At 41.5% G+C, this 26,968-nt stretch overlaps 1 protein-coding gene across 1 annotated transcript in view; it reads left to right on the top strand.

The window, feature by feature from the left end:
* The first annotated feature begins 718 nt into the window (after positions 1–718).
* LOC120304224 (opioid-binding protein/cell adhesion molecule homolog) overlaps positions 719–26,968 on the top strand; it is a 619,792-nt gene continuing 593,542 nt past the window's right edge. Inside the window, exon 1 of the mRNA XM_039334544.1 lies at positions 719–961. Within this exon, the coding sequence (XP_039190478.1) occupies positions 901–961 (61 nt within the window). The 5' untranslated portion in view covers positions 719–900. The remainder of the gene's footprint in view (positions 962–26,968) is intronic.

Genomic DNA, 26,968 nt, shown 5'->3' with positions numbered 1-26,968 from the left:
GAGACAGAGACAGAGAGACAGAGAGAGAGAAGAGAGAGAAGAGAAAAAGAGAGAAAAAACAAGCAGAAACAACCATCCAATGCATAACCCCTTTTCCTTCCTTCCTTCCTTCCTTCCTTCCTTCCTTCCTTCCTTCCTTCCTTCCTTCCTTCCTTCCTTCCTTCCTTCTTCCTTCCTTCTTTCCTTCTCCCTTCCTCTCTCCCCTTCCTTCCTACCTTTCTTCCTTCCTTTCTTCCTTCATTCATTCTCCCTTCCCCCTCTCCTTCCTTCCTTCCTTCCTTCCTTCCTTCCTTCCTTCCTTCCTTCCTTCCTTCCTTCCTTCCTTCCTTTCCTATCTTTCAATCCTTCCTTCCTCTTGCCTCACTCCCCATCCTGCCAGAGATCTGGTTTTCCTCATGCACCCTCTTCTCCCCTTCTGTCACTTCTTTGAGAAGCTCTGCCTGGGGGTGGGATTTTGGCAAGAGAGAGAAGAGCACCAGAGAGGCCATCAAAGGAGCAGTTGGCTGCCATGAGTTGAACTTTCAGTGGTGCCCAAAACCTTCCAACAACTAGGGTGTCACTCAGGAGATTGGAGCCAATGAATGCCTGGTAGGAGGTCTACTCAGCTTCCTTTGCACAGCCTGGCGAATGCCCGGGCTAAGGTTTCTCCAGCTAGTGTGTTGTGTGCAGGGTGGAAAGAGAGGGAGAGGGGGGGAAGAGAGGGGAGGGGGGAGGAAAAGCGGAGACATTGCCTGTCCCCATCCCTCTCTTTCGCTCCTTCTAGCTCACTAACTCGCTCACTCTCCCTCCCCCTGCAAACCTTGGATTTAAACCTACTCAGAATTCAGCACGGAGGAAAGCAGCGAGTCCGGCAGCTCCAGACAACTGCAGCTCGGCACCCTCCCCCCCCCCACCCCAAAGATGTATCAGCCTGTCTGCTGGATCGTCTTCACGGCCACCACTGCCCTGCTCTTCCTTCCAGGTATGTCACGCAGAGCGGGGAGCCTCCACCCGTGGACCTCTCCAGGGGATGGGCAAACCTGATTCCAGCCAGGAGTGATGCGAAAGGAAACACGTTAGGCTCGCGGAGGGTCTGGACTTGAGGCTCTCGCCCAGATGTGTTGCGTGATGACAACTAAATTGGGGATGGGGAGGGGGAGAGAGAAAGGCATCACCCGCAGAGAGATGACCAGTTCTGGCGGCCGGCACTGCTTTTCAAGACAGCTGCTTTCTTCTGCAGAGGTTCTGCTTCGAGGAAGGGGTGGTGGAGGAGGACCCTCACCCTGGTGGGCTTTGGACAGTCCCAGCTGCTCCTAGGTAGCACCGAGAAGAGAAGGTGCTCCTTCTTGGATTTTTGGTTTTCCAGTCACACACGGATGTGTGGGTGTGCAAAGAGAGGATTTGGGGGAGAAGTCCCTCCCCATCCCACCTCTGCTCTCTGCTCTCTCTCTTCTCCCTCCTGTTTCAACACCATTTCTCCTAGCCTGTTCTCTAAGTTTAGACCTCCCCCCTCCCATATTTTCTTCTCTTGCTCCCCAATATTAAAGAACACAAGGCTCCTTCCTCAAGGGATGTCCAAACACTTGGCTTTGATGCAGTGATGACAGCAGAAGGGGAGTCTGTGTGTGTGTGGGGGGGTGTCCAACTTGCCCATCCCCAAACTAGTCCAGAATGGGTGGATGAAGGGTTGAAACCGGTCTGGGATTCAGATTGCTGCAGTTCTCCAAATCCAGACTAGGTTTTTGAGTTTCCTTACCCTTAAGACAGTCCTCCTTCCTCTCTCAGTTCCTTTTCTGGGGAGCTGTTTTTGCTGCAAAGTCTGCTCTGAATCGGTATATTGTCAACCCGTCTCTAACTGGCTGTCTTTAGGAGTTTCCACAGACAGGCAGGCAGTGTGCAGAGCTGAATACACCATCGGTACATCTGCCCCAATATAAAACGAGTGGGGTGGAGAGTGTGTGCGTGTTTGTGGGGGGGGGGAGCTGTAGTGAGGGAGCAGTGGTTGTGAGCCAAAAGGCTGAACCAAAGGAAGGATTTGCATTTGGTTTTTGCTAAGAGGTGGGGATTGGAAGGGTTGTTTGTCCAGGACTTTGGAACTGAGACCGTGGCCATATGAAACTGAATATCCATTGCATTTTGGAGACAGAAGCAAAAACACACTCATCGGTCTCAGCGCCATATGGGCTTCTCAGTGCAAAGGCGGACCTCAGTGTTTGTGGTTCTCGAAGCAACGTACGACATGGAATTTGGACCATGAAAAAGGTGCCATCTGCATGTGTTATGGTTTCCACCAGAGTGTGTAAGGAGAAGAGGACCGATCTGTGTAAAAGCAGATTAGTGCAAAATGAAAAGAGGAACTTTCTCTGTAGGCTGAGACCCCCACAGGCAGGAAGATTGCAGGAAGGAGAACCCAAGACTGGGACAGGCATATTTTTTTATGTTCTAAGTCATCATGTCTACCATTTGAGAAAAAAAATGTTGCTCAGCCCTTAAGTCCCAATGGAGAGATGATGGAAAAATACAGAACTTTATTTTGGGGTTAAGGAGTTCTTCCAATTCTTCAGCTGGCTAAGGTGAAAACAGCCCGATTCTTGCATGATAGAATGTTGTTTGTAACTTATCCCCCTCTTCAAGTCTTGATCACAAGCTTTTCCCCCCAAAACCAGAGTGATCCTTAAAAAAAAAAAAAACCCACACAAACAACCTGTAAGGTTTAGCTCATGAATGTAAATGAAATTCTGTAACCATCCAAGTGCATCTGAGAAACTCTGGCTTAGGAGAATTTGGAAACTGTGTTTTCCTCCTCTCCAAGCCACCCCAATTTTAAATTATGATTATTTCGAAGGAGGGGTTTGTCATCCCCAGGTGAAAAACTGCAACCTGCTGTGTTTAGAATCCTGGAAAAGAATAATGAAATAAATGAATTGGTTGGGACTGGCTCTTTCAGCTTTGTGTTTTCCGACCATTCATGGATTACCTATGTGTGGTTATGCACCTTGGAGCTTGAGGTTCAACTCTTTTTAATTTGCATGTTGACTAATAGTGAAGAGAAGATTCACCAGGTATTTGCTGTATCAATATGTCTGCAAGCTCTGACTTGTAAATCTGCTGGTTTAAATCTTGTTTCGGCCACGGATTCACCATGAATTCAGCCTCAACTCTTCCCTCTGTAAAGGGAAGATGATATTAAATTAGGAATCTGCTCTACAGGGCTGTTTGTCAGGATCACTGTATTATGGATCCATCTGGAAAAGATTCAAGCTTGCCAACAGAGTGTTCTTGTCAATGCAAAATTCTAATCTGAAAGTGATTTATTAGGAGAGTGGAATTATTAGGAGAGCTAACTCTTACTTAGGGCCAATTTAGGAGAAGGTAGGATCCAGAGAATTTGTCCCAAGCCACCTCTTCTGCCCCTCTGGTGCCATCTAGGTGTGACAGATCTATGTTCTCTAAATTCACATATTGTATTGGGACTCCAGGTCCCAGTATGCTCAGCCTCTTGGAAAGTGCCAGCTTGGAGAAGGACTTCTTTGAATTGTGAAATTCCCGTAGGATATCCAGTCATCGATCTTTCTTTTTTCTTAAGTCACATCTGAAGGGTTGGCGGAGGTAAATGAAATAAAAACTAAATAGATATTTTTTACAACAACAACAACAACAAAAAAGAATGAAGGGAATTTGACATTTCAGGTAGAAAATATCATCACAAAATTATGGTTAACCTTAACAGCATTTTTATGGTCTTTCCTTTCCCTTGTCATTCCTTGGTTATTAATTATCTTTCTTCACTGTGATGTTTTTAACTCCCTTTTTCCCTTTCAAAAGAACCTCATCTTTTCCTCTCTCTGACAATTTACTTCTGCAGAATCTAAAAACCTGAAAGGTTAATGTAATAATGAAACCTTAACCTCTTTGGTCAAAGAAAGCATCTTACACTGCAGGTTTGTGAAGGCAGAGGGGATTCTGTCTTGAGAAAATCGGAGCTTAAGTCTTGAGGAAGCATTCAGGGAAAGGGATGGCTACAGCAAGGAGATTTTCAAGGCAAAATCTTTCTGGTGGCAGGAGATGGAAGGAATCATTTGTGAAGAACAGCAAGGCCATGAGAACAAGGCAAAAAACTGAACAGCTGAGAATTAATCCTTACACTTCCCAGAGAATGACTTGCATACAACTACTTTTCTTGTTTTGTCCCTCCAGTATCGTATGTTAGTGAGACAGGTATGTTGTTGTCCACTTCTTCTATTTGTAAAAGACAAGATGGCTGGATCAGGATATGAGATGACAACATCGGTAGCAATCTAGCTGTCAATGGTGAAGTTGCTTCAAGGAACATAGAGATACCTATTGCCCAACCTAGACATTTTGGTGAATTCTGGCTTCCATATTTATAGACTGAGGATGTTGCAGTGATGTGCAACAACTTCAATTCTCCTCCAAATGTGACACCCTGTACCAAGAAAGTCCTACCAAGTGGGACACTCAGGGTAATATACAACCTCGACCAGCCCTTTGGTAGCTTCATGGTTTTCTTTGCCACCATTGGTTACCTGGTCCTCCTTGACTGAAGACACCAACATTTATACTGGTAAACTTTGGCAAGCAAACCATGCACCATGCAATGTGTTTAAAGTACTCTAATGCATATTTTTGGTCAAATATGAAGAGGAATGTGAGATGAAATTAGCTTTATTGTTTTACTCCTATTGTCAGCCATCCATTTCATGGTTCCAGAACAATGAAGAGTTCAAGCAACATTAATGGATGTTGGATATTATCTATCAACATGTTATCTATGGTCATGTTTGGCACAAAAGACCAGGTCCACATGCAAAGGTCTACTTCTGATGTATTGCTATAGGAATCTTCTCAACTAATAATTAGCACTTGCTTGGGGTTAGATAAGGATCAGTGGAATTCAAGGGAGATTAGATTTAGTTTGCTTGTGACTATGTAGGGATTCTAGGCTGACCCCTCTTTTAACTCCACCCCAGGTTCTGCTACTCCTCTTCCTATATACTTCCTCAAAGCAATCTCTACCCCACCCCATCACTAATCAAAATAAGAATCTATTTAAGTTAGGTCTAATTTGGGTTCTGCTGTTGATCTACCACTCAGATGTTAGGAAAAGATTTTTCCTCCTGCCAAGTTGATTCCTAATACTTCCTGTTTAAAATGTACCTTTGCAGGGCTTGGTTTCTTTTGTTTCATGAGTCATCTAGAGAAAAATAATCACCTTTCAGCTTTGTATCTGTTTCTGGCATAATAATAGCATGATGTTCTGCTGCACAGATGCACAGCACTGGAGTGAACGTAGGCACAAATAACAGCAGGGCAAAGAGGTCCTTACTCAAAGGAGCTTGCAAAGTAAATTCTGATGGGACAGAGATAGAAAGACGAAGGTCGTATACCAGTCCCAGATCTTCCTACACATCTTGGGTGTTGAGTGTCAGCTAAAAAAAAAAAAAAAAAACCCTCTCTTTTTCAAATGCCACTCTGACATTCAGAAAAATCATATAGGAGAACATTTATTGGAATATACCACTATTACCATGGAGGTAAAGAGCTGGAATGAAATGATTCTTCCTCCCCACTAGATATAGAGAAAAAGCTTCCAGGTACAAACCGCAACAAAGCATTCTTTGGGAAGAAAAGATTGTGCCAGCCCATTTGGCATGCTCTTTTACTTTATTTTTATAATTGATTGATTGGTTGGTTTTATTTTTATGCCACCATAATCAGCAACAGGTTCCCAGCTGTACAGATAAATCCCGAAAGAAGTGCCATAAAATTATAAAAATGATGCCAGCGAAAGATAGAGAGTTGCTAATAACCAGGGTGTCAAATGCTACAACCATAGAAGACTGTGGTTAGAGTGCAGAGTACATTTATTTCTAGTGGAGTGTTTTTTCTACATAAAAACAATCTGTCTACTGATTTAGCAATTTGCCCTCTTCAAAGAACTGCTCAAACAGGGCTTGGAAATGACTTTATTAAGTGACAATTGTCAAGAATTGGTTGTAGGTCATGTTCTAGAAGGTACAGCTGTTTGATACCTTCCTGCAAGGACTTTTTCTTGAATTGGGAAACCAAATCCTGAAGTGTTCTGCACCAACCACTACTTCACTTCCTAGTATCTCAAAAGCAGAAGATCATCTGGGATCATCGTCAAATGTGTAGATCTCAAAATGTAGAACAAGTAGAAAACCAGTCACTGCCTCTTCTTGATGAAATACAGAATGTGCCATTATATAAATCCCTCCCTTTATACTCCTCACAAATAGGAAATAAATAAAAAAATATATGTTTTATCCTTCTCCTGCCTCATCCTTACAACCTGTTGCATTCATTAGTTTGTTCATGTGTAAAAAGTCCAAATATTTTTTTTTTTTAGGAGAACTGAAAGGTTATGAAGATTATACTCAAGGGGATGTTGGCAGAATGTGGTTAAAAATAAATGTTAACAGGGCCACCATCATGCACTCAAAGCTCTGCTTCCCCCCTCCCTTTCCTAATTTGTGATGGACATAAAAAATGGTTGGTCTTCAATCACCCCATTGTAACCGCCATCTTGACATTTTCGACCACATTTTGTGGGCCTCGCTGATGAAATGTTTCCTAGTGAAAGTTCTGAAGTTTAGGAACCAGCAAATAATTTGACTTACCTCTCAAACACAGCTAACCTCATGAGATCACAGAAGCCCAGAGTTGCTATAAAGTATGTACAGAGTCCTATAAGTTCTAGGAAAAACAATCTTATAGAGCAGAGATCTTCAAACTTGGCCCTTTTGTGACTTGTGGACTTCAACTCCCCGAATTCCTCAGCCAGGCACGCTGGCTGAGGAATTCTGGGAGTTGAAGTCCACAAGTTACAAAAGGGCCAAGTTCGAAGATCCCTGTTATAGAGTTTCCTAGACTAACAGATTTAATAAGATGCAATACCTTTCTTGACCATTAAGCAGATGTCACTACAAGTACAAAAAATGCATGGTTGTCTCTGCTCTTCGTTTGGAGAATGCTCCAGCCACACTGAGGAAGTCTAAGAACCTGATGTCAAATTTATCCTAGAGCATGACCAGATAGGGTAGTTAACTTCACCTTTCACAGAAAACAGGGATTTGTTTCAAACAGAGATTATGAAAAAATCCATAAAAACTATTTTCACACATTCGGCGACCTACAGTTATGATTTGAATGGAGCATAATCCTCGTCAGAGTTTCTTAGTCCTAACATTTACCCTGGTGGTAATTCTTATCCCCACTAGTAAAAGGCATGTTTGTGTAGGTTTCTTGAAAAAATGCTTTACACCTTGCTAGCTGTCTCCTAGTAGTTACTGCGGACCACTGAATTTTAATAGCAATACATCTGAATTGTAATAATCTTCATAATATCTTGTTGCTAGCTTCGCCAAGACAGGCTTTGTATTTGTTCTGTGTTTTCCATTTCCACGTAGTCAATCATAGTATATATTATTTATTCATTAGATTTATATTCTGTCTTTCCTCCAAGCTTTCAAGATGGCATATGTAGCACATTCATTTTGTTTTGTTTTCACTCATAACAACAGCTCTGTAATGTAGATAGGAATGAAGTTCCAAGATTGGTCTGAAGCAGTGGTGGGATTCAGCCGGTTCGCACCACTTCGGCAGAACCGGTAGCTAATTTTTCGTTGCCAGGCCCAGAATGGGCTTCCGGAAGCGGCATCTATACAGAGAACTGGTTGTTCCCATATTTGAATCCCACCACTGGTCTGAAGTCACCCAGTTAACTTTTGGACTTATAACTGAGACTCCCTCCTCCTAATCAAATATCTTTGCTTCTATATTCTAATGGCTCTCTGACTAAGCTGACATAAAAGGGGAACTATGATCAACAGCTAAATGGGGCCAGCCCCCAAATCACATCTGGGAGAAGAAAGTTCCCAGTGCAACTCAAGAATTAAATCAGAAAAAAATGTTTGCTTTGCAAAGGGTTTAACTAGACTGAAGATCCTCTTCCATTGAAGCAGAGTAGATAGATGGGGGTTTCCTTGATATTCTTTTAGGTTGCTTGTTTCCCTGATGATGTTACCCAGTTTGGGTAATGAAATGTCTGAAAAAAAAAAATCCAAGCAAGCTCAAAGAGCACTCCTTATTTCAAACGTGAGCTACACATATTCTCCAGCATGATTGGATGGAGACTCCACTAGTGGGTTGTTTTAATCTTCCTGCTCCAATCAGACTAAGTCAGAATTAAAGTTATGCCTCCCTTTGTCCCCATGCCCCAGTTTAGACTTAGTCTTTTGCTCCCAGACACGTGTTTTTCATATCTTGATCAATCCTTCTAAAAAAATTCCCTTTCTTCGAAGAAAAGAACCTTGTTCCATTGCATCCTCTACTCCCTTGAGTTACCTCTGCCCTGCAGCTAAAATTTCACCCCTAATGAATTGGGCTCCTTGTGAGTAAGGAGGCTGTTTCGGACAGGGAGGCAAGCAAGCTCAAAGAGCACTCCTTATTTCAAACGTGAGCTACACATATTCTCCTTTATAGGTACAGATGGATTTGACAGCCTGAGTTATTCTGTCAGATGGGAATGAGAACTTTCGTGGACTTTACTCCTGCCTCACATCCAAAATTGGAGTGATCAGAGAAGCCCTATCCACCCAAGAAAGCTATCCTCCCCATCCCTCCCCATGCCACTGGCATTCTTGTGCCTTCTTCAGGCTATTCCTTAGAGCCAGAGAGAACTTTGATTCTGAATAGGCACACTAAAATATGTATCCCTCCCCATCTGTGAGCTTTTCTTGACTTAATCAGTATCTTTTCCAACCTGCTATTTTCCAGATGTAATGAGACTGCAACTCCCAGCATTCCCAATCAGTATGGCCAACAACTGGGAGTTGCAGTCCCACCACATCTGGGAAGATGCTGTAGAAACTAGACTTTAGGTGATTATAACAGGCTTGATGATGCACCAGGGAGACAGAGAAGATCTCTGAAGTCCCTAGGAGGACCCTAGCGATTGTACCTTTTATAGGTCAAATCCAAGTTCTGGGAGAATTCAGCTTATGCCTTTTCAAGAAGAGTTCAGCTTTATCTTAGTTGTTTGGGGACTTGTGAGCTCAGGAAACTGGAAAAGCAAATACTCTCAGCTGTCACTGTGGCAGCATTTTTTGATTGGCACCGTGACAATTGTAGCCTACAACTTTGCCACAATGCTTTCCCCCGCCTCGCTGGGATTAATTAGCGGTTTGTGCCACCCTTTGAAGATGCTAAGGCTGATCTTCAACTCTGATTTCTGTCTGCTGCTTCAACTATCATTCTTCCGAGTAGGGCAAGTCCCTTGGATTCCATTGTTGTCACCTTTCCCCTTAAGAAATTAGTTTCTTCCCTGTCCCTCAGCATTTCTGGGTAAACTTCCCTCCTTCTAGGCATCTTTTTATAAATGTTGTTTTCTCTTTTCACCGTGAAGAAATGCTCTGGAATGGATATGCGTAGAATTCAATTGCACGTTTGCCAATCATAGGGTGAGAGTGTTGGTGGCATTAAAGAATGGGAACAAATTTCCTGGAAGGACGGATTTCCTGCTTCTACCAACTCATGAAACTATAGACAACCATAGACCTCAGTGTACCACAGCTCAACAAACCAAATTAAAAAGACTGGGCCATGGAGATTGCCCATGCTTACATTGCTTTTGGTTCTCCTGCTATGCTTGTAGATCATCATTAGGTCTGGATTTCTTAATGAGAGACCATTTTCTCCTAGGTTCACAAACATGTATGATACCCATGGGAATCTTCTTTCTGGTTCATTTTATTTTCCCTTTCACTTCTAGTGTGTCTGTGATGATCCATCAGGTTTGGCTGAGAGACTGACAAATCCACTGTTATGAGGTCAGATGAAAAGAGATGGGGCCATTATGAACCAAACTCATCACATTTTGTCCCCCACAAATTCTAGCAATGTTAACAAAAAAAAAAAAAAAAAAGACACACTTCGTTACTGCTGTCCATCTCTACATGCTGATCTGAGCAACATGTAGATCTTCGGATAGTGTTGGAATGCAGCTCCCATCATCCCTTATCAGTGGCCATAATGACTAAGATTGATGATCATAGAAGTCAATGAAGCCTAGGAAGTCATCTACTGTCCTCTCCTACCTTGATGTCCAGCACTGTTTAGCTTCGTGTTGTCCTCGGTGCTCTCTGAGCTTGATTGTTTTCTTGCAGAAGTTTCATTACTCAACTAGGCAATAGCATCAGTGCTAGAAGGGAGCAGGGTTTGCTCTCTGAGTATATGTTAGTGGCTTCTCAGTGTTGGTGTGAGTGTTTTTGGTGGTTCCTTAATTAAAATATTTACTGTTTACCAACTGTTCATCTGAGTTGGAAGTTCCTTGATTGGTGTATTCAAACAAACAATCCAATAGTAAACAACAGCCTAATCAAAAGACTATCAAGACCACTCCCACCAACACTGACAGGGCAAACCACTAGTATATAAACAGAGAGCAAACCCCATTCTCTTCTAGCACTGAAGGTGTTACCTAGTCAAGTAATGAAATGTCTGCGAGAAAACAACCAGGAACATCAAGGACCCCACAGGTCAAGCCTGAGCTACAAATATTCTCTTCTATTGGTACTGTTTAGATTTAGGAAAAGCCCTGGTGATGCAGTAGTTAGACTGCAGGATTGCAGCCAAACTCTGCCTATAGCCAGCAGTTTGATTCTGACTGGCTGAGGGTTGACTCAGCCTTGCATCCTTCCAAGATCGGTAAAATGAGGAACCAGATGGTTGGGGACAGTATGCTGACTCTGTAAACCGCTTAGTGAGGGCTGTAAAGCACTGTGAAGTGGTATATAAGTCTAAGTGCTATAGCTATTGCTATTTAATGAAGTCATTTCCTTCCTACATGCTTGGATAATGATGGAGCTACCATCACTTAATAGCAGAGTTCGGGGTAACTCTTATACCCTTACAATGGTTAACTTGCCTTACTTGAAAATTCCTGGCTGGGCTCACATATTATGCAAGTAAGCCCATTCACTGTACTTATGAGTTGTTTTTAGATGATACAAATGTTCTGAGCATTGTGATTAAACAACTTATTATGAATCTCTCTTTCTCTCTTTCTCTCTTGGTTGCAGTGCATCATTACTTCTTAATATAAAAACATCTATAGCATATTGGACTATTCACCCAGCTAGCACAATATTATCTCTTCTCATTGACAGCTGCTCTTCAGGGTTTTTCCTGTCACTTGCTATATGTTCTTTAAAGGTGGATGTGCTATAAATTGAAAATGGGGCCTTGCTGGATGCTATAGTAACCGTTTAAATAGTAACATTGCTACATGAGGTATCTATATTAATGTTAGGGCGAGAATTTTAATGTGAGCTAACTCAGAGAAACACTACATCTTGTATCTGATATACATGCAGCTCTGATTCACCCCAGGTTGTGTGTCTTCTTTTAGGGTGAAGGAACAGTGTGCTGTTAAATGAAAAACTAATTTCACTTTAGCCACCTTTAGGGCACATTTTGGAAAGGCCATCACTGTCAAGGCTATCAGTTCTTTTCCCTTACACTTCTTTGCTAGTTAATAAGACAAAATTATATTCATCCCCACTCATTTTCCATGGAGACATCATTATCATCATTCATTGATGTGTATCAGAACATCACGGTGTTGGCTGAGGTGCAAAATCCATGCATATGTACCTGGAACATGTTTGCACCATGTGAAATCCTTAGTGGCCTCTGAGCTTGGTTGTTTTCTTGCAGACATTTCATTATCCAACTGGATAGCATTAGCAGTGCTAGAAGGGAGTGGCATTTGCTTTTATTTAGAGTAAACCCTCCCCCCTCCTTTCTAGTACTCATGATGCTACTCAGTTGGGTAATGCAATGTCTGCAAGAAAACCATCAAGCTCAGAGAGCACCAGGGACCCCACAAATATTCTCTCCTATTTTTCTACCACAGATAAGACAGACTTCAGGGATATTTCCATGTTTTTCTAAACATTTAGTGAATCCATTGGACATGAAGCCCACTCTCCTGTCAGCAGTTACAGGCATTCCTTGGCAACTTCTACTGTTGAAAAAATGGGCAGCCAACTCCTCTGTTAAAGTCTTGCATATAAGTGTAGAAAGACTGTTGTTGACCCAGTTGCTCTCTTATGGACACCTACAAAACTGACCTCAGCTTCTGAGTTTGTTTTCCACTGAGGGGAGGGGGGGGGAGGATAGGAAGGAACTTTCCTGCACTTCAGGAAAATTGCATGAATTGACAACTTGCAGAAATAGACTGGGGGCTGAACAAGCCACTTTAAATAGTTAGGTGACTAATATAATTAATATGTCATGTTTGTGCATATGGTAGATGTCAGGGGGATGTTAAATTTATTCTGCTATATACTTAATGCTTTTATTCTAAACTCCTTTATTCTCACATATGAAAAAGAAGCTTTTGTCAGCTCATGGCGGAGTCCTGGTACCTTCAAATATACAAATACAAAGAATGAATTGGCGTGAAGATTTCATTTTTGGTTGTTTGCTTACGTACAATTCCATCGAGCCACAAAAAAGGGTTAGCAGATTGCCTTGTTGAAAAGGAGAAAATGGAATTTTAATATTCAACAAGTCACTGGCATTTTTTCCCACAGGGTTGAGTAGAGCTGAGCTCAAATCGGGGAGTCTTTATGAATATAATCATGTAGGGGTTTTTTTAGTTGCAATATGCTTGCCATTACTACCTTCTGGGATGGTTTTCTCTCTTAGACCAGCTTACAGCTCTGGGGTAGTTCATGATAGCCTTCCTTCCAAGGATTATTCTAAAGATTAATCAGATTTGACGATAATTGACCTTCTGCGACCAGCCAAGGTTACAGTGCAATTGATATAGCAAACTCTGACTTGGTGGTTACTGATGACCATGATGGAATGAAAAGCTAGCAAGTACATTGCCTTTTTCTAATTCCTCTCTGGACAAAGAGAGGACTTGAGATTGCTCACAAGTGCTCCAGACAGTTGCTCCTTGCAAGAAGGCTGTTCTCCAGTAGATTTAAAGCTCTGGGAAATGAGAAAATCCCATCTTTACTTAAATCATGGTTGATGCCTTTAAAAAGTCAACTGAATAGATATCCCTTTTCTAATCACTTTAGGCAATTGCTTACTAACTGCTTTTCAGCTATTAGGAACCTTTGGATTAATAGGTTTATAGTACTGGGTGAATTTCCTTAGCAAAAAAAAAAAAAAAGGTTGAACTACAAGTTTAAGGACTTAACAAAAATATTTTGAAATAAACAGTTGTGATTAAAACTTTGATTGTGAAAATTACAAATGGAGCAAAGGTCCAGATGGATTTAAAATAACTTAGCTTTCTCTTTCTGAGCTTGTGGTAATTCAGTTACAGTTCCCACTCTGATTGATTAAAATAAATGTTAAAAATAAATGTCACATCTGGCTTCCATTTTGAATGGATTTTGACATTCCACTCCCTTTGGATCTCAGCAGCAATAAATGCTAACATCAAATAAAATCTAGCTAGTCTCAAATAATAACAATAACACAAATCATTTAACAAACTACCTGAAGAGGAGATAAATTACTGAAGGCTTTTACAAACAATAATAGTTGCAATTTTAACATGAGTTTACTGGTAAGAAGTAATATACTGGGGAACTGGCATCATGCAAAAAAGATTTGTGGACAGTTTTCCTTGACAGATTCCTAAATTGTAGGAAGATTTATAAAGACATTCTTTATATTAGGAATAATGGGGAATGTAAATAGCTACAAACATTTCCAGTTTTTTAAAATTTGCAAGTAATCAGCTGGATAGTATTAGCGCCCTAGTAAACAGGAGTGTGTTTTAATCAGATATTTACTGATTTGCAATTCTACAACTGCAGTTGATCTATGTTAAAAGTAAACAGAGGAAAATAAGATGCCAAAATTCTTTTTTGCAAGATCTAAGAGTTTAAGTTTGTCGGGGGCTAATTTGAATTAGATGCGTCCCACAGAGGACAGACACAGGGCTGTTCTTTTTTCACGTGTCAGCTTTGTAAAATCTGCTGCAAATCTACAAGTAAGAGAAATGAGCTGTAGCAAACAATGACGAAAGGAGGCCAAGATGCTTCGTTGAAAGCAAAATCTCTGCTGCAAAGCTAAAAAAAAAAAAAATCTAAATGAAATATTTCTTATCAAGCAAGAAAATCAGGGTTGGCTCTGTTTGTAACCTCTGTGGCAGCCAAATACAGGCAGAGAGAGATTTTTGCTTGGAAAATTGCCTGAACAAATTTCCTTTGGCTTGTACGTGCATCTGGGTAGTATTTTTTGCCGAGAGATATATTTTTAAAAAAACGTTTTAGACGAGGTGTTCAAGAAAGCCATTGGAGCAGAAACAGGGTGAGTGGCAAAACAGAAGAGGGGGCGTAGTTTCCACACACAGAGACACAGACACACAAAAAACTGCCTCAAAACGTTCTCCCACTGTCCACTTGCAAGCCATTTCTGTCTCCTCCTCTGGCTGTTTACTTCGGCCTTTTGTTTCTCTTACTTGTTGCTATGCATGGAGCGTATGGCAGGAGCTCCAGTGAATATAGGCCAGCCTTTGATTGTACAACAGGCAAGGAGATGATTATAATATTTGACAGGAGGAAAAGGAGGGGAGGGAACGCTTCGTGCTTTCATATCTGCTTTGTCACAAATAAGAACTTGCAAAGGCTTTCAAAAGAGAGCTCCTCTCCCCCTGCTTTAAGCAAAGGGTGGTGTGGGTAACAAAAATTGGTGGTTGACTTAGGAGGAAACCTGTGGTAGAGGCTTGGCTGTCCTCTTCCCCCATTGTTTCCCACCACTTCCCCCTGATCCCTCCAGGTTCCTCCTTAGGGTCACTTCACCAAAATGATGCTCCTCGTATGGGAAGGTTGGAAACATGGAAAAGGGGTATTGCGTTATGCTTCCTGATTTATGGGACCTAAACCTATTACAGGTAGTCCTCAACTTATAAGCGTTCATTTAGCGACTGAAGTTACAACAGCACTGAAAAAAGGGACCACTCCTCGCATTTATGACTGTTGCAGCATCCCCAGAATTACGTGATCAAAATATGGGCGCCTAGCAACCAGTTATATATTTATGACTGTTGCAGCATCCCAGAATCACATGGTCACCATTTGTGTCCTTCCCAGCCAGCTTCCACAATCAAAGTCTACGGGGCAAACCAGATTTGCTTAACCACCATATGATTCACTTAATTGCAGTGAAATTTAGCTGTGGTGCCAGGTTTAGCTTTGGTTTGGTTTTAATACTTGTGTTTTATTATTATTATTATTATTATTATTAGTAGTAGTAGTAGTAGTAATAGTAGTAGTAGTAGTAGATGCTGTTTTATGTTTTGCTTGTGAGCTATTAGAGTTTGGTACCAGTGGGGTATATAAATGTTTTAAGTAAATAACTAAATTTCAACTTTCCCATACAGGTCACTTCACAGGTGTGTTGTGTACAGGTAGTTCTTGACTTACAACCACGGCCAAATTTATGTTGCTCGGTGAAACATTTGTTAAGTGAGTTTTGCCACATTTTCTTGCCACAGTTGTTAAGTGAATCACAGCAGTTGTTAAGCTAGTCACACGTGTAAGTGAATCCACCTTTCCCATTGACTTTGCTTGTCAGAAGGTTGCAAAAGGGGATCATGTGATCCAGGGGGACTTTGCAACCCTCATAAATATGAATCAGTTGCCAAGCATCTGAATTTTCATCACATGATCAGGGGGATGCTGCAGAAGTTGTAAGTGTGAAAAATAAGTCATCAGTTACTTTTTTCAGTGCTGTTGTCACTTTGAATGGTCACTAAATGAACTGTTGTAAGTCGAGGAGTACTTGTATATGTGTGTGTGTATACTCATTCACATACAAAAACACATGCACACACACACACGCACACACACAAACAAATAAGTAGATATAGAGAGTTAATAATAATTACAATAGTATCAGTACCTACAACCTCACATTGATTTAATAGGTGGCATATAGTATATAAACAGTATACATATTACCGGAATATAAGTAGTAAACATACAAAGTATGTGCACACATATGCAATCTGCTGTGGGCACTATGTTCTCCACCTCAATTTTTGATCAATAACAAATGAGAAATAATAAGCATATTGGGAAGCAAATATTTTGCCTCTCAATATGGAGAGTGGGAAGTTGGTTATTTCAAACTTCCTTCCAGTTTTAAGAAATTCTGTCCTGGATTGGAGTAGCCAGCTTCTCCCATGCTTTATGGCCAGCCTCTGTCTCTAGATTACTAGAGATTGACACCCGTCTCATGCCACGAAGAGTGTTGAGCAGTGATACATCCAGTTAGATGCCCCCATCAGGATCTAGCATTTAAATGGGCAAAATGGCAAACTCCCAGGCCTTTTTGGAAATTTACCAAAAGCCACTCTGAGCTGTGATTTCAGGATTGACCAAACTGGCTTATGCAGGAGGAATGGGGGCAGCCTGGTAACATGACATATTAAAAGTTTGAAAGCGACTCAGATCTGTTTAGCTGTCATGGTTCAGTGCTGAAAGCGACTTTGATACAGCTGCAGGAATCTCCAGATGGTGACCTGCTGATTCCTGGTGACTGGAATTGTATGTTGGCTGCAAACCAGGCTTAAGTTTGTTGCATGTGCCTTTTAACAGATTTCTCACTTCCTGTATGCAAACTGAAAATTAGTCATGCACCAAGGTCTATTTCTTTTTTCTAAAGGAGTGATGCATTTACATCATTTACAAAATTCAAATTGTTGTGTTCAGAAACCCAGGGACTGTGTTTTGTAAATCATGCTATGCCCAAACAAAAATAGGCCATGTTATGAATCAGTGGGGTGGGACTGTGGTTTCCTAAGTGAAAAAGTAAAACTGGCAGGGCAAGCTACTAGATATAAATAGGCAACAAACCTCACACTCACCCGCGCTGACGATGTTATTTGTTTGGTTAATGAAATGTCTGCAAGCAAACAGCTCATAATTCTGGAAATTGAAGTCCACAAGTCTTAAAGTTGCCAAGGATGGAGGCCCCTGTTCTAAACTATTTTCCTGTATTGAAAAGAAAGTTGGACTTGGTGGCTTAAATGGCCCCTTAAAATTCTAGGATTTCACAACTCACAATGGGACATTGTCTACCTAGCCTCATGTGAAAGGTTGTTTCAGGTTCCTGATACTTCTATTCTATTCTATTCTATTCTATATCTATCTATCTATCTATCTATCTATCTATCTATCTATCTATCTATCTATCTATCTATCTCTCTATCTATCTATCTATCTATCTATCTCTCTATCTAACTATCTATCTATCTTCTATTTATCTGTCCATCCATCCGTCCCTCCATCCATCTATTTCTCTATCTATCTATCTATCTATCTATCTATCTATCTATCTATCTATCTATCTATCTATCTATCTTCTATTTATCTGTCCATCCATCCATCCGTCCCTCCATCCATCTATTTCTCTATCTATCTATCTATCTATCTATCTATCTATCTATCTATCTATCTATCTATCTATCTATCATCCATCCATTTATATCTATCTTCTATTTATCTGTCCATCCATCCATCCATTTATATTTATCTATCTTCTATTTATCTGTCCATCCATCCATCCATTTATATTTATCTATCTTCTATTTATCTGTCCATCCACCATCTATCTATCTATCTATCTATCTATCTATCTATCTATCTATCTATCTATCTATCTATCTATCTATCTATCTATCTATCATACATTTATATCTATCTATCTTCTATTTATCTGTCCATCCATCCATCCATTTATATCTATCTTCTATTTATGTCTATCTATCTATCTATCTATCTATCTATCTATCTATCTATCTACCTACCTACCTACCTACCTACCTACCTACCTACCTTCTATTTATCTGTCCATCCATCTGTCCATCCATCCAGCCAGCCAGTCATTTTACATGGCCCCCATTTTATCTAGAAGTAACTTCATTGAAACATTAAACACTAAATATCCATACAGGTAGTCCTCGATTTATGATCACAATTGACCCCCAAATTTCTATCGCTAAATGAGACAGTTGTTAAGTGAGTTTTGCCCCATCTTATGACTTTACTTGCAACAGTTGTTACATGGATCATTGCAGTTGTTAAGTTAGAAGCCCACTTGTTCAGTGAATCTGGCTTCCCCATTGACTTTACTAGTCAGAAAGTCACAGAAGGTGATCACATGACCCGGGACACTGCAACCCATCTTAAACACGAACCAAGCATCCAAATGAAAATCATATGACCGTGGGGATGCTGCAGTGGTCATAAGTGTGAAAAATGGTCATAAGCCACTTTTTTCAGTGCTTTTGTAACTCTGAATGGTCACTAAACAAATGCTTGTAAGTCAAGGATTACCTGTGCTAACATTAATGTAAATTAATTTAAAATTGACAAGATGGAAGGAAAGGAGCAGGATGCCCATGGGGAGGAGGTGGGGTTATCTTAGTCCAGGGATCTCCAAATTGGCAACTTCATGACTGGCTGAGGAATTCTGGGAGTTGAAGTCCAGAAGTCTTAAAGTTGCCAAGTTTGGAGTTGCCATGTCTTGGTCCTTTATCTACTGTCCATGCACATCTGCACACAGACCTGGATGCTATAGCTTCAGAGGAAACTAATCACCTTTGGTCTTTATGTGGCCAATTTAATTTGGTCGCAAAGTTTTCCTTTGACTTTACCCCTTCAGCAAAGTTACCTGAGAGCTTAGTAGGGGTGGTGAAAATGATGATGATAATACTAGTAATAAGCATCCATTCTCTTTGTTGCCTTCTTGTTCTTCAGAACCAGGCAATGTCATTTTGTAGATTGTGCGTCTCCGTCCTTCGAGAGCTTAGCTCGGTAACATATTCTGAGGATAAAAAGCTAGAACTGTCAGAGATGAACCCTGTTGAATGAGTGAACTTGATATAATTAATCAGATGTCAGGTCCCTGAAGCCAAAGACGCTTTGATAGCTAGGAGAAAGAAAAAAAAAAAAAAGCAAAACCTGTCAGAGAGGCCATTCTTTTCCTTGTGGCATTTTTCTATCTGTCTCTTTCCATACACCCACCTGGCCTTCTGTATCCTATCAGCACACAGCCAGCATCCTACACCGATAAAACACCTTCCAGCACAATATCTAGGTATGATTTGACTGGCTTTTTCAGGAATAAAAGCATTTTTCTTTCACCTTTGCAGAAAGGTGATGCCAGATAACAAGCAGCTTTGGGGTGGGGAATGGCTAATACCTCCCACAAACAAATTTGATTGAAAAGATGACAGTGGGTTCACCCGCGGAGGAACCAGAACAGATTTGGGGAAGGAGGTGTGCAGCTTTCAGGATCCAGAGAATAAATGGATAGCAAGCAAGCAGGACATTAAAAAACCTGCCACAATCAGGATTGCAACTGAGGTCTATCTAGAATAATACTGAGGTTCATTTGATGGAATTGGGGGGGGGGGATTTTTACTTTTTTTACGAGACTCTTGCTGGAAGGTGCATGTTTTATTCAAGGCAGTTTTGTTCCTCTGTATCAGAATGATATGATCCAGTTCCATCTGTTTGTTCAGGCTTTAGTCCAAGGGCTTTGCAAGCGTGGAGGCCGGGAACGGAGCACAAGATGGGCTTTGTTTTGCCAGCAAGCCCCTCAAAACTCAAGCATATTCCTTGGCCTGAAAGTTTGCGGGCTCTTGTTTTAAAACACTAATGGTCTTCTAGAAAACAATTCTCAATATTTTCATTCATTTTTCCTGACTGGCTATTTTGGTGTAATGGTTAAGGTGCAGGCCTAGAAACAAGGCGATGGTGAGTTCTAGTCCCACCTTAGGCATGGAACCCAGCTGGGTGACTTTGGGCCAATCACCAGGAGGCTATGAGTTCTAGATCTGTCTTAGGCATGAAAGCCAGATAGTGGCCTTGGGCCAGTCCCTTTCTCCCAGCCCAACCCACCTCAAAGGATTGTTGTTGGAAGTCAAATAGGAGAAGAAGGAAGCATTAGGTATGTTCACCACCTTTAGTTAGCAGCTGTATAAAAAGCAAATAAATAAATACAACAAAAAAGATGATTTCCTAAGAGCAAAGAGAGGCCAAACCAAAGAAAGAAATCCATGGAAGAGATGGAAAAAAAAAATAAACTCTCAAGACTCCATCTTTGTTCATCCTCCAGATTCAGGAGCAGATTGTGCCATCCAATTTAATGAAAATCTGAGCTTCGTTTTGTGAGCCGTAATGGTGGATAGATGCTTAGAAGTTAGTTATTCAATTTCTGTGCTGGCCTTTCTCTGTAGTTGGGATAGTTCATCTTTATGAAGAAGCAATAAGTGGACAGCCTAATATATTTCAGTTTTAATAAGATGTTGCTACTTGTGCAGACATCTCATAGAGCAATTAGCATCCAAGGCATCTCAGCAATGGAGAGGACACACGAGCCTGTTTACCAAGTTGGGAAATTTATGAGAGGTGAAAGCTAGGGCTTCAATAGGCTGGGAGAAAGGAGGGGTCATCAGGCTTAGCTCTTAAAATGGAGATTGCTTCATGTTTATAAAAGGTATGTGTAGACCTCTTGTCATTAAAGGAAAGGTCAACATTGTCAAGTTGAAAGAAAGCCACTCTCCAAAAGGAGAATAACAGAACTGGAAGGGACCTTAGAGATCTTCTAGTCCAACCCATTGCTCAAGCAGCATACCTTGTACCATTCTGGACAAATGGTTGTCCAATATCTTCTTAAAAACCTCCAGTGTTGGAGCCACCACAACTTCTGGTGCCAAGTCATTCCACTGACTGATTGTTCTCCCTGACAAGAATTTCCTTCGGAGTTCTAGATTGCTTCTCTTCTTGATTATTTCCATCCTTTGCTTCTTGTCCTGCCTTCAGGTGCTTTGGAAAACAGGTTGACTCCCCTCTTCTTTGTGGCAGCCCCTCAAATATTAGAATACTACTAGAATAAATGTTGTAACGGTCATAAGTGTGAAAAAATACCATAAGTCGTGTTTTTCATTGTCGTCGTAACTTCAAATGGTCACTACAGGAATGATTGTAATAAGAGGACTACCTGTAAAGAGAAGGTATTGAGGTTCAGAAACCCAAGTAGCACCTGCATTTAAAACACACAAATACAGAGAGGCATCGTTCAATTATAAATGATTTCACTCATAAATCATTTCCCCCCACACAATAACTTGGAAACAGTGGTGAACCCTGACATATGCTACCTAAGGAATTGAAAATTATCCTTTCAACTTTCCATATGGTGCAGGGGTAGGGAGGGATTTGCATCCCTTTTTATGCAAATCATCCCTTTCTATAAAAAAAAATATATCCTTTTCCATGCAAATCATCCCTTTCTATGATTTGCAGCCCCTTCTCTGAGCTCCTGTCTTCAATTGCCACTCTAATTGCAGCTCCCACACCATTTGTGAATCAGCTGTTCTCATCCACAGGTATCTGTGGACTGCAAGCATGGCTGACTGGGGAATTCTGGGAGTTGAAGGCCACAGGTCTTAAAGCTGCCAGTTGGACACCAAAGTTGGTGCAGGGGGTGATAATGAGTTGTTTTATGGGCTTCTACAAAACATCTGTAGGGGGAAAAAAATACAAGGCTTTTGAGAAATTAAAACAGCACTACTCCTCTTTGTAATAAAAAAATAATGTAACAGAGAGATGAAAAACAGCAGAGTTGCATAAAAGAGCAAAGATATATAAAAACTCTTAGTAGAATCATCATCATCATTTTTTGTTGTTGTTTCTGTTCAATCCTGTCTGAATTTTGGAGTCTGCCTGTACATATCCCTTGCATTTTCTTGGCAAGTTTTTTTCAGAAATATTTGCCATTTCTGGCTTCTTAGGCCTAAGAGAAAGTGACTGGCCCAAGGTTGCCCATCTGGCTTTATGTCAAGAGTGGGGCTAGAACTCCCAGTCTCCTGGTTTCTAGCCTGTAGCCTTCATCACTACCCCAAAGTGGATCTCTAGCTTCCCTTATTGAATCCCTAAGAGTCACCTTGAAGACTTTCAAAATGTGTTTAAAACAGACAGCCAAAAGGTCCCTGGACACCTTAATTCTATATTTTTTTAAAAAAGGCTTTCAATGAAAAAGATGCAGAAAAAAAAGTATAAGAATCCATTATGGAACTTTGTAGTCCACAATGTATCTCTTTTTCGGCTATCTCTTTCATCAAAACCCAAGCTGGGTCATTCTGAATCATGTCAAGGCTTAGCTGATCTCCCATTCTTTTCCCCAAAGTAGCAAATCTGACATACCGTATATGTTGGCGTATAAGACGACTTTCGCAAGGGTTAAAATCGGCGCTGACGACGGGGGTCGTCTTATATGCCGAGTCGTCTTATACGCTGGAAATACTGGTAGTTTCCGGCGTATAAGACGACGTTCTAGGCATGTGACTCGGCGCCGAAGATGGGGGTCATTTTATACGCCGGGTCGCCTTATACGCCGGCATATATGGTACTTTCTCCCAAAGTCACCCTTCAGGTGACTCTCAAGAGTGAACATACAGAAATGAACCCCTCTAAATGATCTTCCTTCCTTCCTTCCTTCCTTTCTTCCTTCCTTCCTTCCTTCCTTCCTTCCTTCCTTCCTTCCTTCCTTCCTTCCTTCCTTCCTTCCTTCCTTCCTTCCTTCCTTCCTCCTCTCTCTCCTTCCACCCTGACTCCAAAGCACCCCTGGGCAATTATCTACCTGTTCTCCTTTCCTCTGCTTTCAAACTGTCTCGCCAAACAGAAGACAATTGGGGGAAATTCCCAAAGGTGGAGAGTGGGGTATGTAGTATTTATTTAGTGAGGAGACAACCAAATCTTTTCCCCTCTTTCCCCCCCCTCTTTTTCTCTCTGATGCCTCTAACATCTCAATATTTTCTTTCAGTCCAGAGGGAAAGCATCAGAAACAATTTCTGCCCTGGGATTTTTCACTACTGTGTGGGGCCAGATTAAGCTTTTCCCTTTTGGTCTTCTCCAGCAATAGAAATCCCAAACAGCCGAACCAGGAAATCCCTGTGTGCTCTGAAAAAAAGCCTGCATGATCTGAAGCCAATTTGGCAAAGGAAGAAAACGGTTGAGACCTTGCTAGGCTGATTACTGCACAGCTTTAAAGCAGAAAGAATAACCGTTCTCGCTTATTAGGATCCCACCCTCAGCCACCCCAGATGACCCATCCCTGAATACAGATGCTCCGTTTCCTGCCATGGCTCAGAGCCTCTACAGCTGACCCTGCCTCCTTTTGATCAAACCACCCCGCTGCTAAGCATTCCACCAGTGGCCTTGTCCACCATTGAATGGTGAAACTGCAGCGCCTTTGAACAAAGTCTCCCTTTGAAAAAAAGCGTTCAATAAAGTCTTCGTTTCCTGGCTAGGCTTACTTGAATGGCAAAGCTTCCATTTTCACACCTCGGTAATTGGTGCTAGGCTTGAAGGGAAGTTCTACTCTTCCAACCTCGCTGGGGTCAGGGGGAGATGAATGGAATTAAAAAGAGTGGAAATTGGTTCCAGCCAAGACAGAAGGCGGTGGGGGTTTCTGCTCATTTGCTCCCTTCCGGCTCTCTCGATGAGAGCAGATTTTGGTGAATTTGCAACATGCCTTGCAGACCAAGGCCCCACTTGGATCTTCATCCTGCCTCCAAGGAGACACCTTGGAAATGAAGACAAAATGCTGAATGCTGGTCCTTTTATCCATTGGGGGGAGGGAGAAGCTTGGTGACCTGGCTGGGCCTGGAGCAGCCACCATCAGAGGGTCCTGGTAAGGTTCTGACAGCACAAAAGAGCAAAAATTATAAGCAAAGCAAAGCTGTGAGTCAAGTTGAGAGGAAGAAGGGAGATCAGGGGTCCTGGATGCTCTCTGAGCTTGGTTGCTTTCTTGCAGACGTTTCATTACCCAAACTACAGGGAGCTTCATCAATGCAAATAATGTATCCTGATAGTATTACCTAGGGTAACCTTTGAGTAATGAAACATCTGCAAGAAAACAATCAACTCAGAGAACACCAAGGATCCCTCAGTTCAACCCTGAGCTTCCTTTATTGGAAGAGGAAAGGTTCAGAAGCTGGATATGAAGGAACCCTTCCTGTTCCCACTCTACAAGCCTGCAGTGAAGTCCATTTTGTGCTCCATCACTGCAGGTTTTCAAGAAGAGATTGGATAGGCATTTGTCCAGACTAGCACAGGGTCCCCTGAAGGAGCAAAGGATTGGATTAGAAGACCGCCAAGGTCTCTTCTGACTCTGTTATTCTGCATTCTGCACTCTGCAGAAAAATCCATGGGTCAGGAATGTAAAGGGTTTTTTTCTCTCATGCCCTGATTTTTAAATTCTTCCAGTTTGAGTTGATTTCTGCGATGAATGGAGAACGCAGCTTGCATTCCCCTTCCCACTTTGCTTTTTCTAGGGAAAGAGCTGCATTGTCGGCAGGCAAATAGCCCTGTGATTTATCTCAAAGTAAGGGAAATCAGCAGGAAGCTTGTTCTTTGACAGTTAAGCAAATGCCAGGCACTGGGGAATTTCTTACTCTTACTGAAGGGCTGAAAGAAAAGTTTGAAGGTCTTCCGGAAAGATGGAATCCATATGCTTTCTAGCTGGTTTTCCTTCTGTACTCTCTAAATCCCCCCCTTTTTTTCCTCCTCCCCCTGGTCTGTTTCCACATGGTTTTGTTTTTAACTGAGCTCTTTACAAAACAAACAAACAAATAGAAAAAAAGGCTCACCAAGATGGTTATTTGGCTCTCTCTTCTTTTAAGTTCATTATCTAAGCAGCATGGTGTTCAAAGAGAAAAGGAGGGGAACGGAGGACCGGCAAAAGGATTAGAAGCATCGTTTTGAAAGTTGTTGTACATATATATATGTACAACAACAGCTAAGGAGAAATTTGCTAACAGTGAGAACAATTAACCAGAGGAACAGCTTGCCTTCAGAAGTTGTAGGTGCTCCATCACTGGAGGTTTTTAAGAAGATCCTGGACAGCCACCTGTCTGAAATGATACAGGGTCTCCTGCTGCTTGAGCAGAGATTTGGACTAGAAAAACCTCCAAGGTCCCTTCCAACTGTGTTATTCTATTATATTCAATTGCCAGAAACTTTGGGGATGGTGCTAAGGGGCAATTTAGAGAGGATAAAATACAACAAAGAGGATGGAATAGCATCTCCCCTTCTGCTTTAATGGTCTCTTGGAACCTGCAGTCTCCAAGGGATTTCCATGGTAAAGCTACAGGTAGGGCTCATCTGACAACTGCTGGTTTAGCAACTGTTCTGAGTTACAGCAGTGCTGAAAAAGGATATTTGTGACCAGTCCTCAAATTTGCAGCTGTTGCAGAATCCCTGTGGTCATGTGATCACAATTTGGGTGCTTGGCCATCGGTGCTCATTTGCCTCCTACGCTCTCATGATCACCATTGGCAACTTTCCAACAAAGAAAATGGGGAAGTCAGAGAGAAGTTGCAAGGTACACTTAATGACCACAGCTTAAAATGATGTAATTAGTCGGCACAGTTCCATGACACTCCACTTTAAAAGTGCAATCAGAAAGTGAGGACTACCTCTATATTCAACCATATTTTCTCTTAAACTCTGTTTCTTTTGCCCAGGGACATTTTTAAAAATGCATTCAGGAGTGTGCATAGGGTGTGGTCAACCAGGTCCAGAGGGTGGACCCATGTTTTTTTATGCATTGTGCACACAACCCACACAAGTAAAGTTTCAATCACAGTTAGAATGCAGTATTGCAGGCAAACTCTGCCCAGAGCCAGCAGTTTGATCCTGACTGACTCAAGGTTGACTCAGCCAGCCTTCCTTCCTTCCTTCCTTCCTTCCTTCCTTCCTTCCTTCCTTCCTTCCTTCCTTCCTTCCTTCCTTCCTTCCTTGTTGGAATGCAATATTGCAGGCTAACTCTGCCCACTGCCAGGAGTTCAATCCTGACCAGCTCAAGGTTGATTTCCATCCTTCCAAGGTTCGTAAAATGAGGATCCAGATTGTTGGGGGCAACATGCTGACTCTGTAAACTGCTTAGAGAGGGCTGTAAAGCACTGTGAAGTGGCATATAAGTGCTAAGTGCTGTTGCTATCTTGACTTTTTTCGTTGCCCATTTTCATACCTGTCCACCCCCGATGTATTTGGGTCTGTCCAACTCTTCAGTCTTTGCCACATGAAGACTATTCTACTCAAATGAGTAGGAGAAAACTAAATTATATTCTTAAAACAACCAATTAAAGCTATATAGTTCATGGACAAGGAAAATGAAAAGAAAAATAGAAGAAATGGACAACCGTTGAATGGCATCATAGATTAATTTGCTCCCCAGTGTGTCATAAGAACATAGAGGCTCTTCCTTCTTTTGATATTATCAATGCATTCTCGTATTGCAGTTTTGTGGTTATTACTTTTGTGCTTCGGCACCACTGAGCATGCATGCAAATGTTCACCTGATACATTATCTAAATTACATCATATTTCATGTTTTACTGATTTAATATAAAATATTACCTTGATTCACGAGAGATACACATTATAATAGACTTTTGTTTAGCGGTGGCCACGCTTGCTTAGGGCTTCTTCCCATCCATGTGAGAAGGGCCAGGCTCAGAGATTGTCTGCCTTAAGTAAATGAGACAACTAGCTTGCTAAATTTCAGGAGGTTGTCGTATTAGACACCATCCCATTTCATACTCTCCATTTCATCCCAAAGCCATTGGAAGCTGATTTTCCAACTGTTCTAAGGGCAGGTTGTTGATGTGATTGTATTCTTACTCCAAGATTAGGATGCTGCAGCTCTGCCCAGAAGCCAGGAGGTTTCCTCCCAGTGGGAAAATAAGTTTAAGTAACTCTGCCAAGCTGCCACATTGTAAGAAGAAAATCTGTCCAGCTATACAAGCGGAAATAACTTATTTCAAGTCCCCAAACTTTCATTTTCAAATTGGACAGAACTTCTAAGTTGCTGCAGTCATGCAGACAGGGTAACCATA

The sequence above is a fragment of the Crotalus tigris genome, unplaced genomic scaffold, assembly GCF_016545835.1.
Source record: "Crotalus tigris isolate CLP2741 ecotype Arizona unplaced genomic scaffold, ASM1654583v1 scf7180000017631.5181431, whole genome shotgun sequence".
NCBI classification, from domain to species: Eukaryota; Metazoa; Chordata; class Lepidosauria; order Squamata; family Viperidae; genus Crotalus; species Crotalus tigris.
The sequence above is the reverse complement of the archived record's forward strand: the minus strand, read 5'-3'. Positions and strand labels throughout refer to the sequence as shown.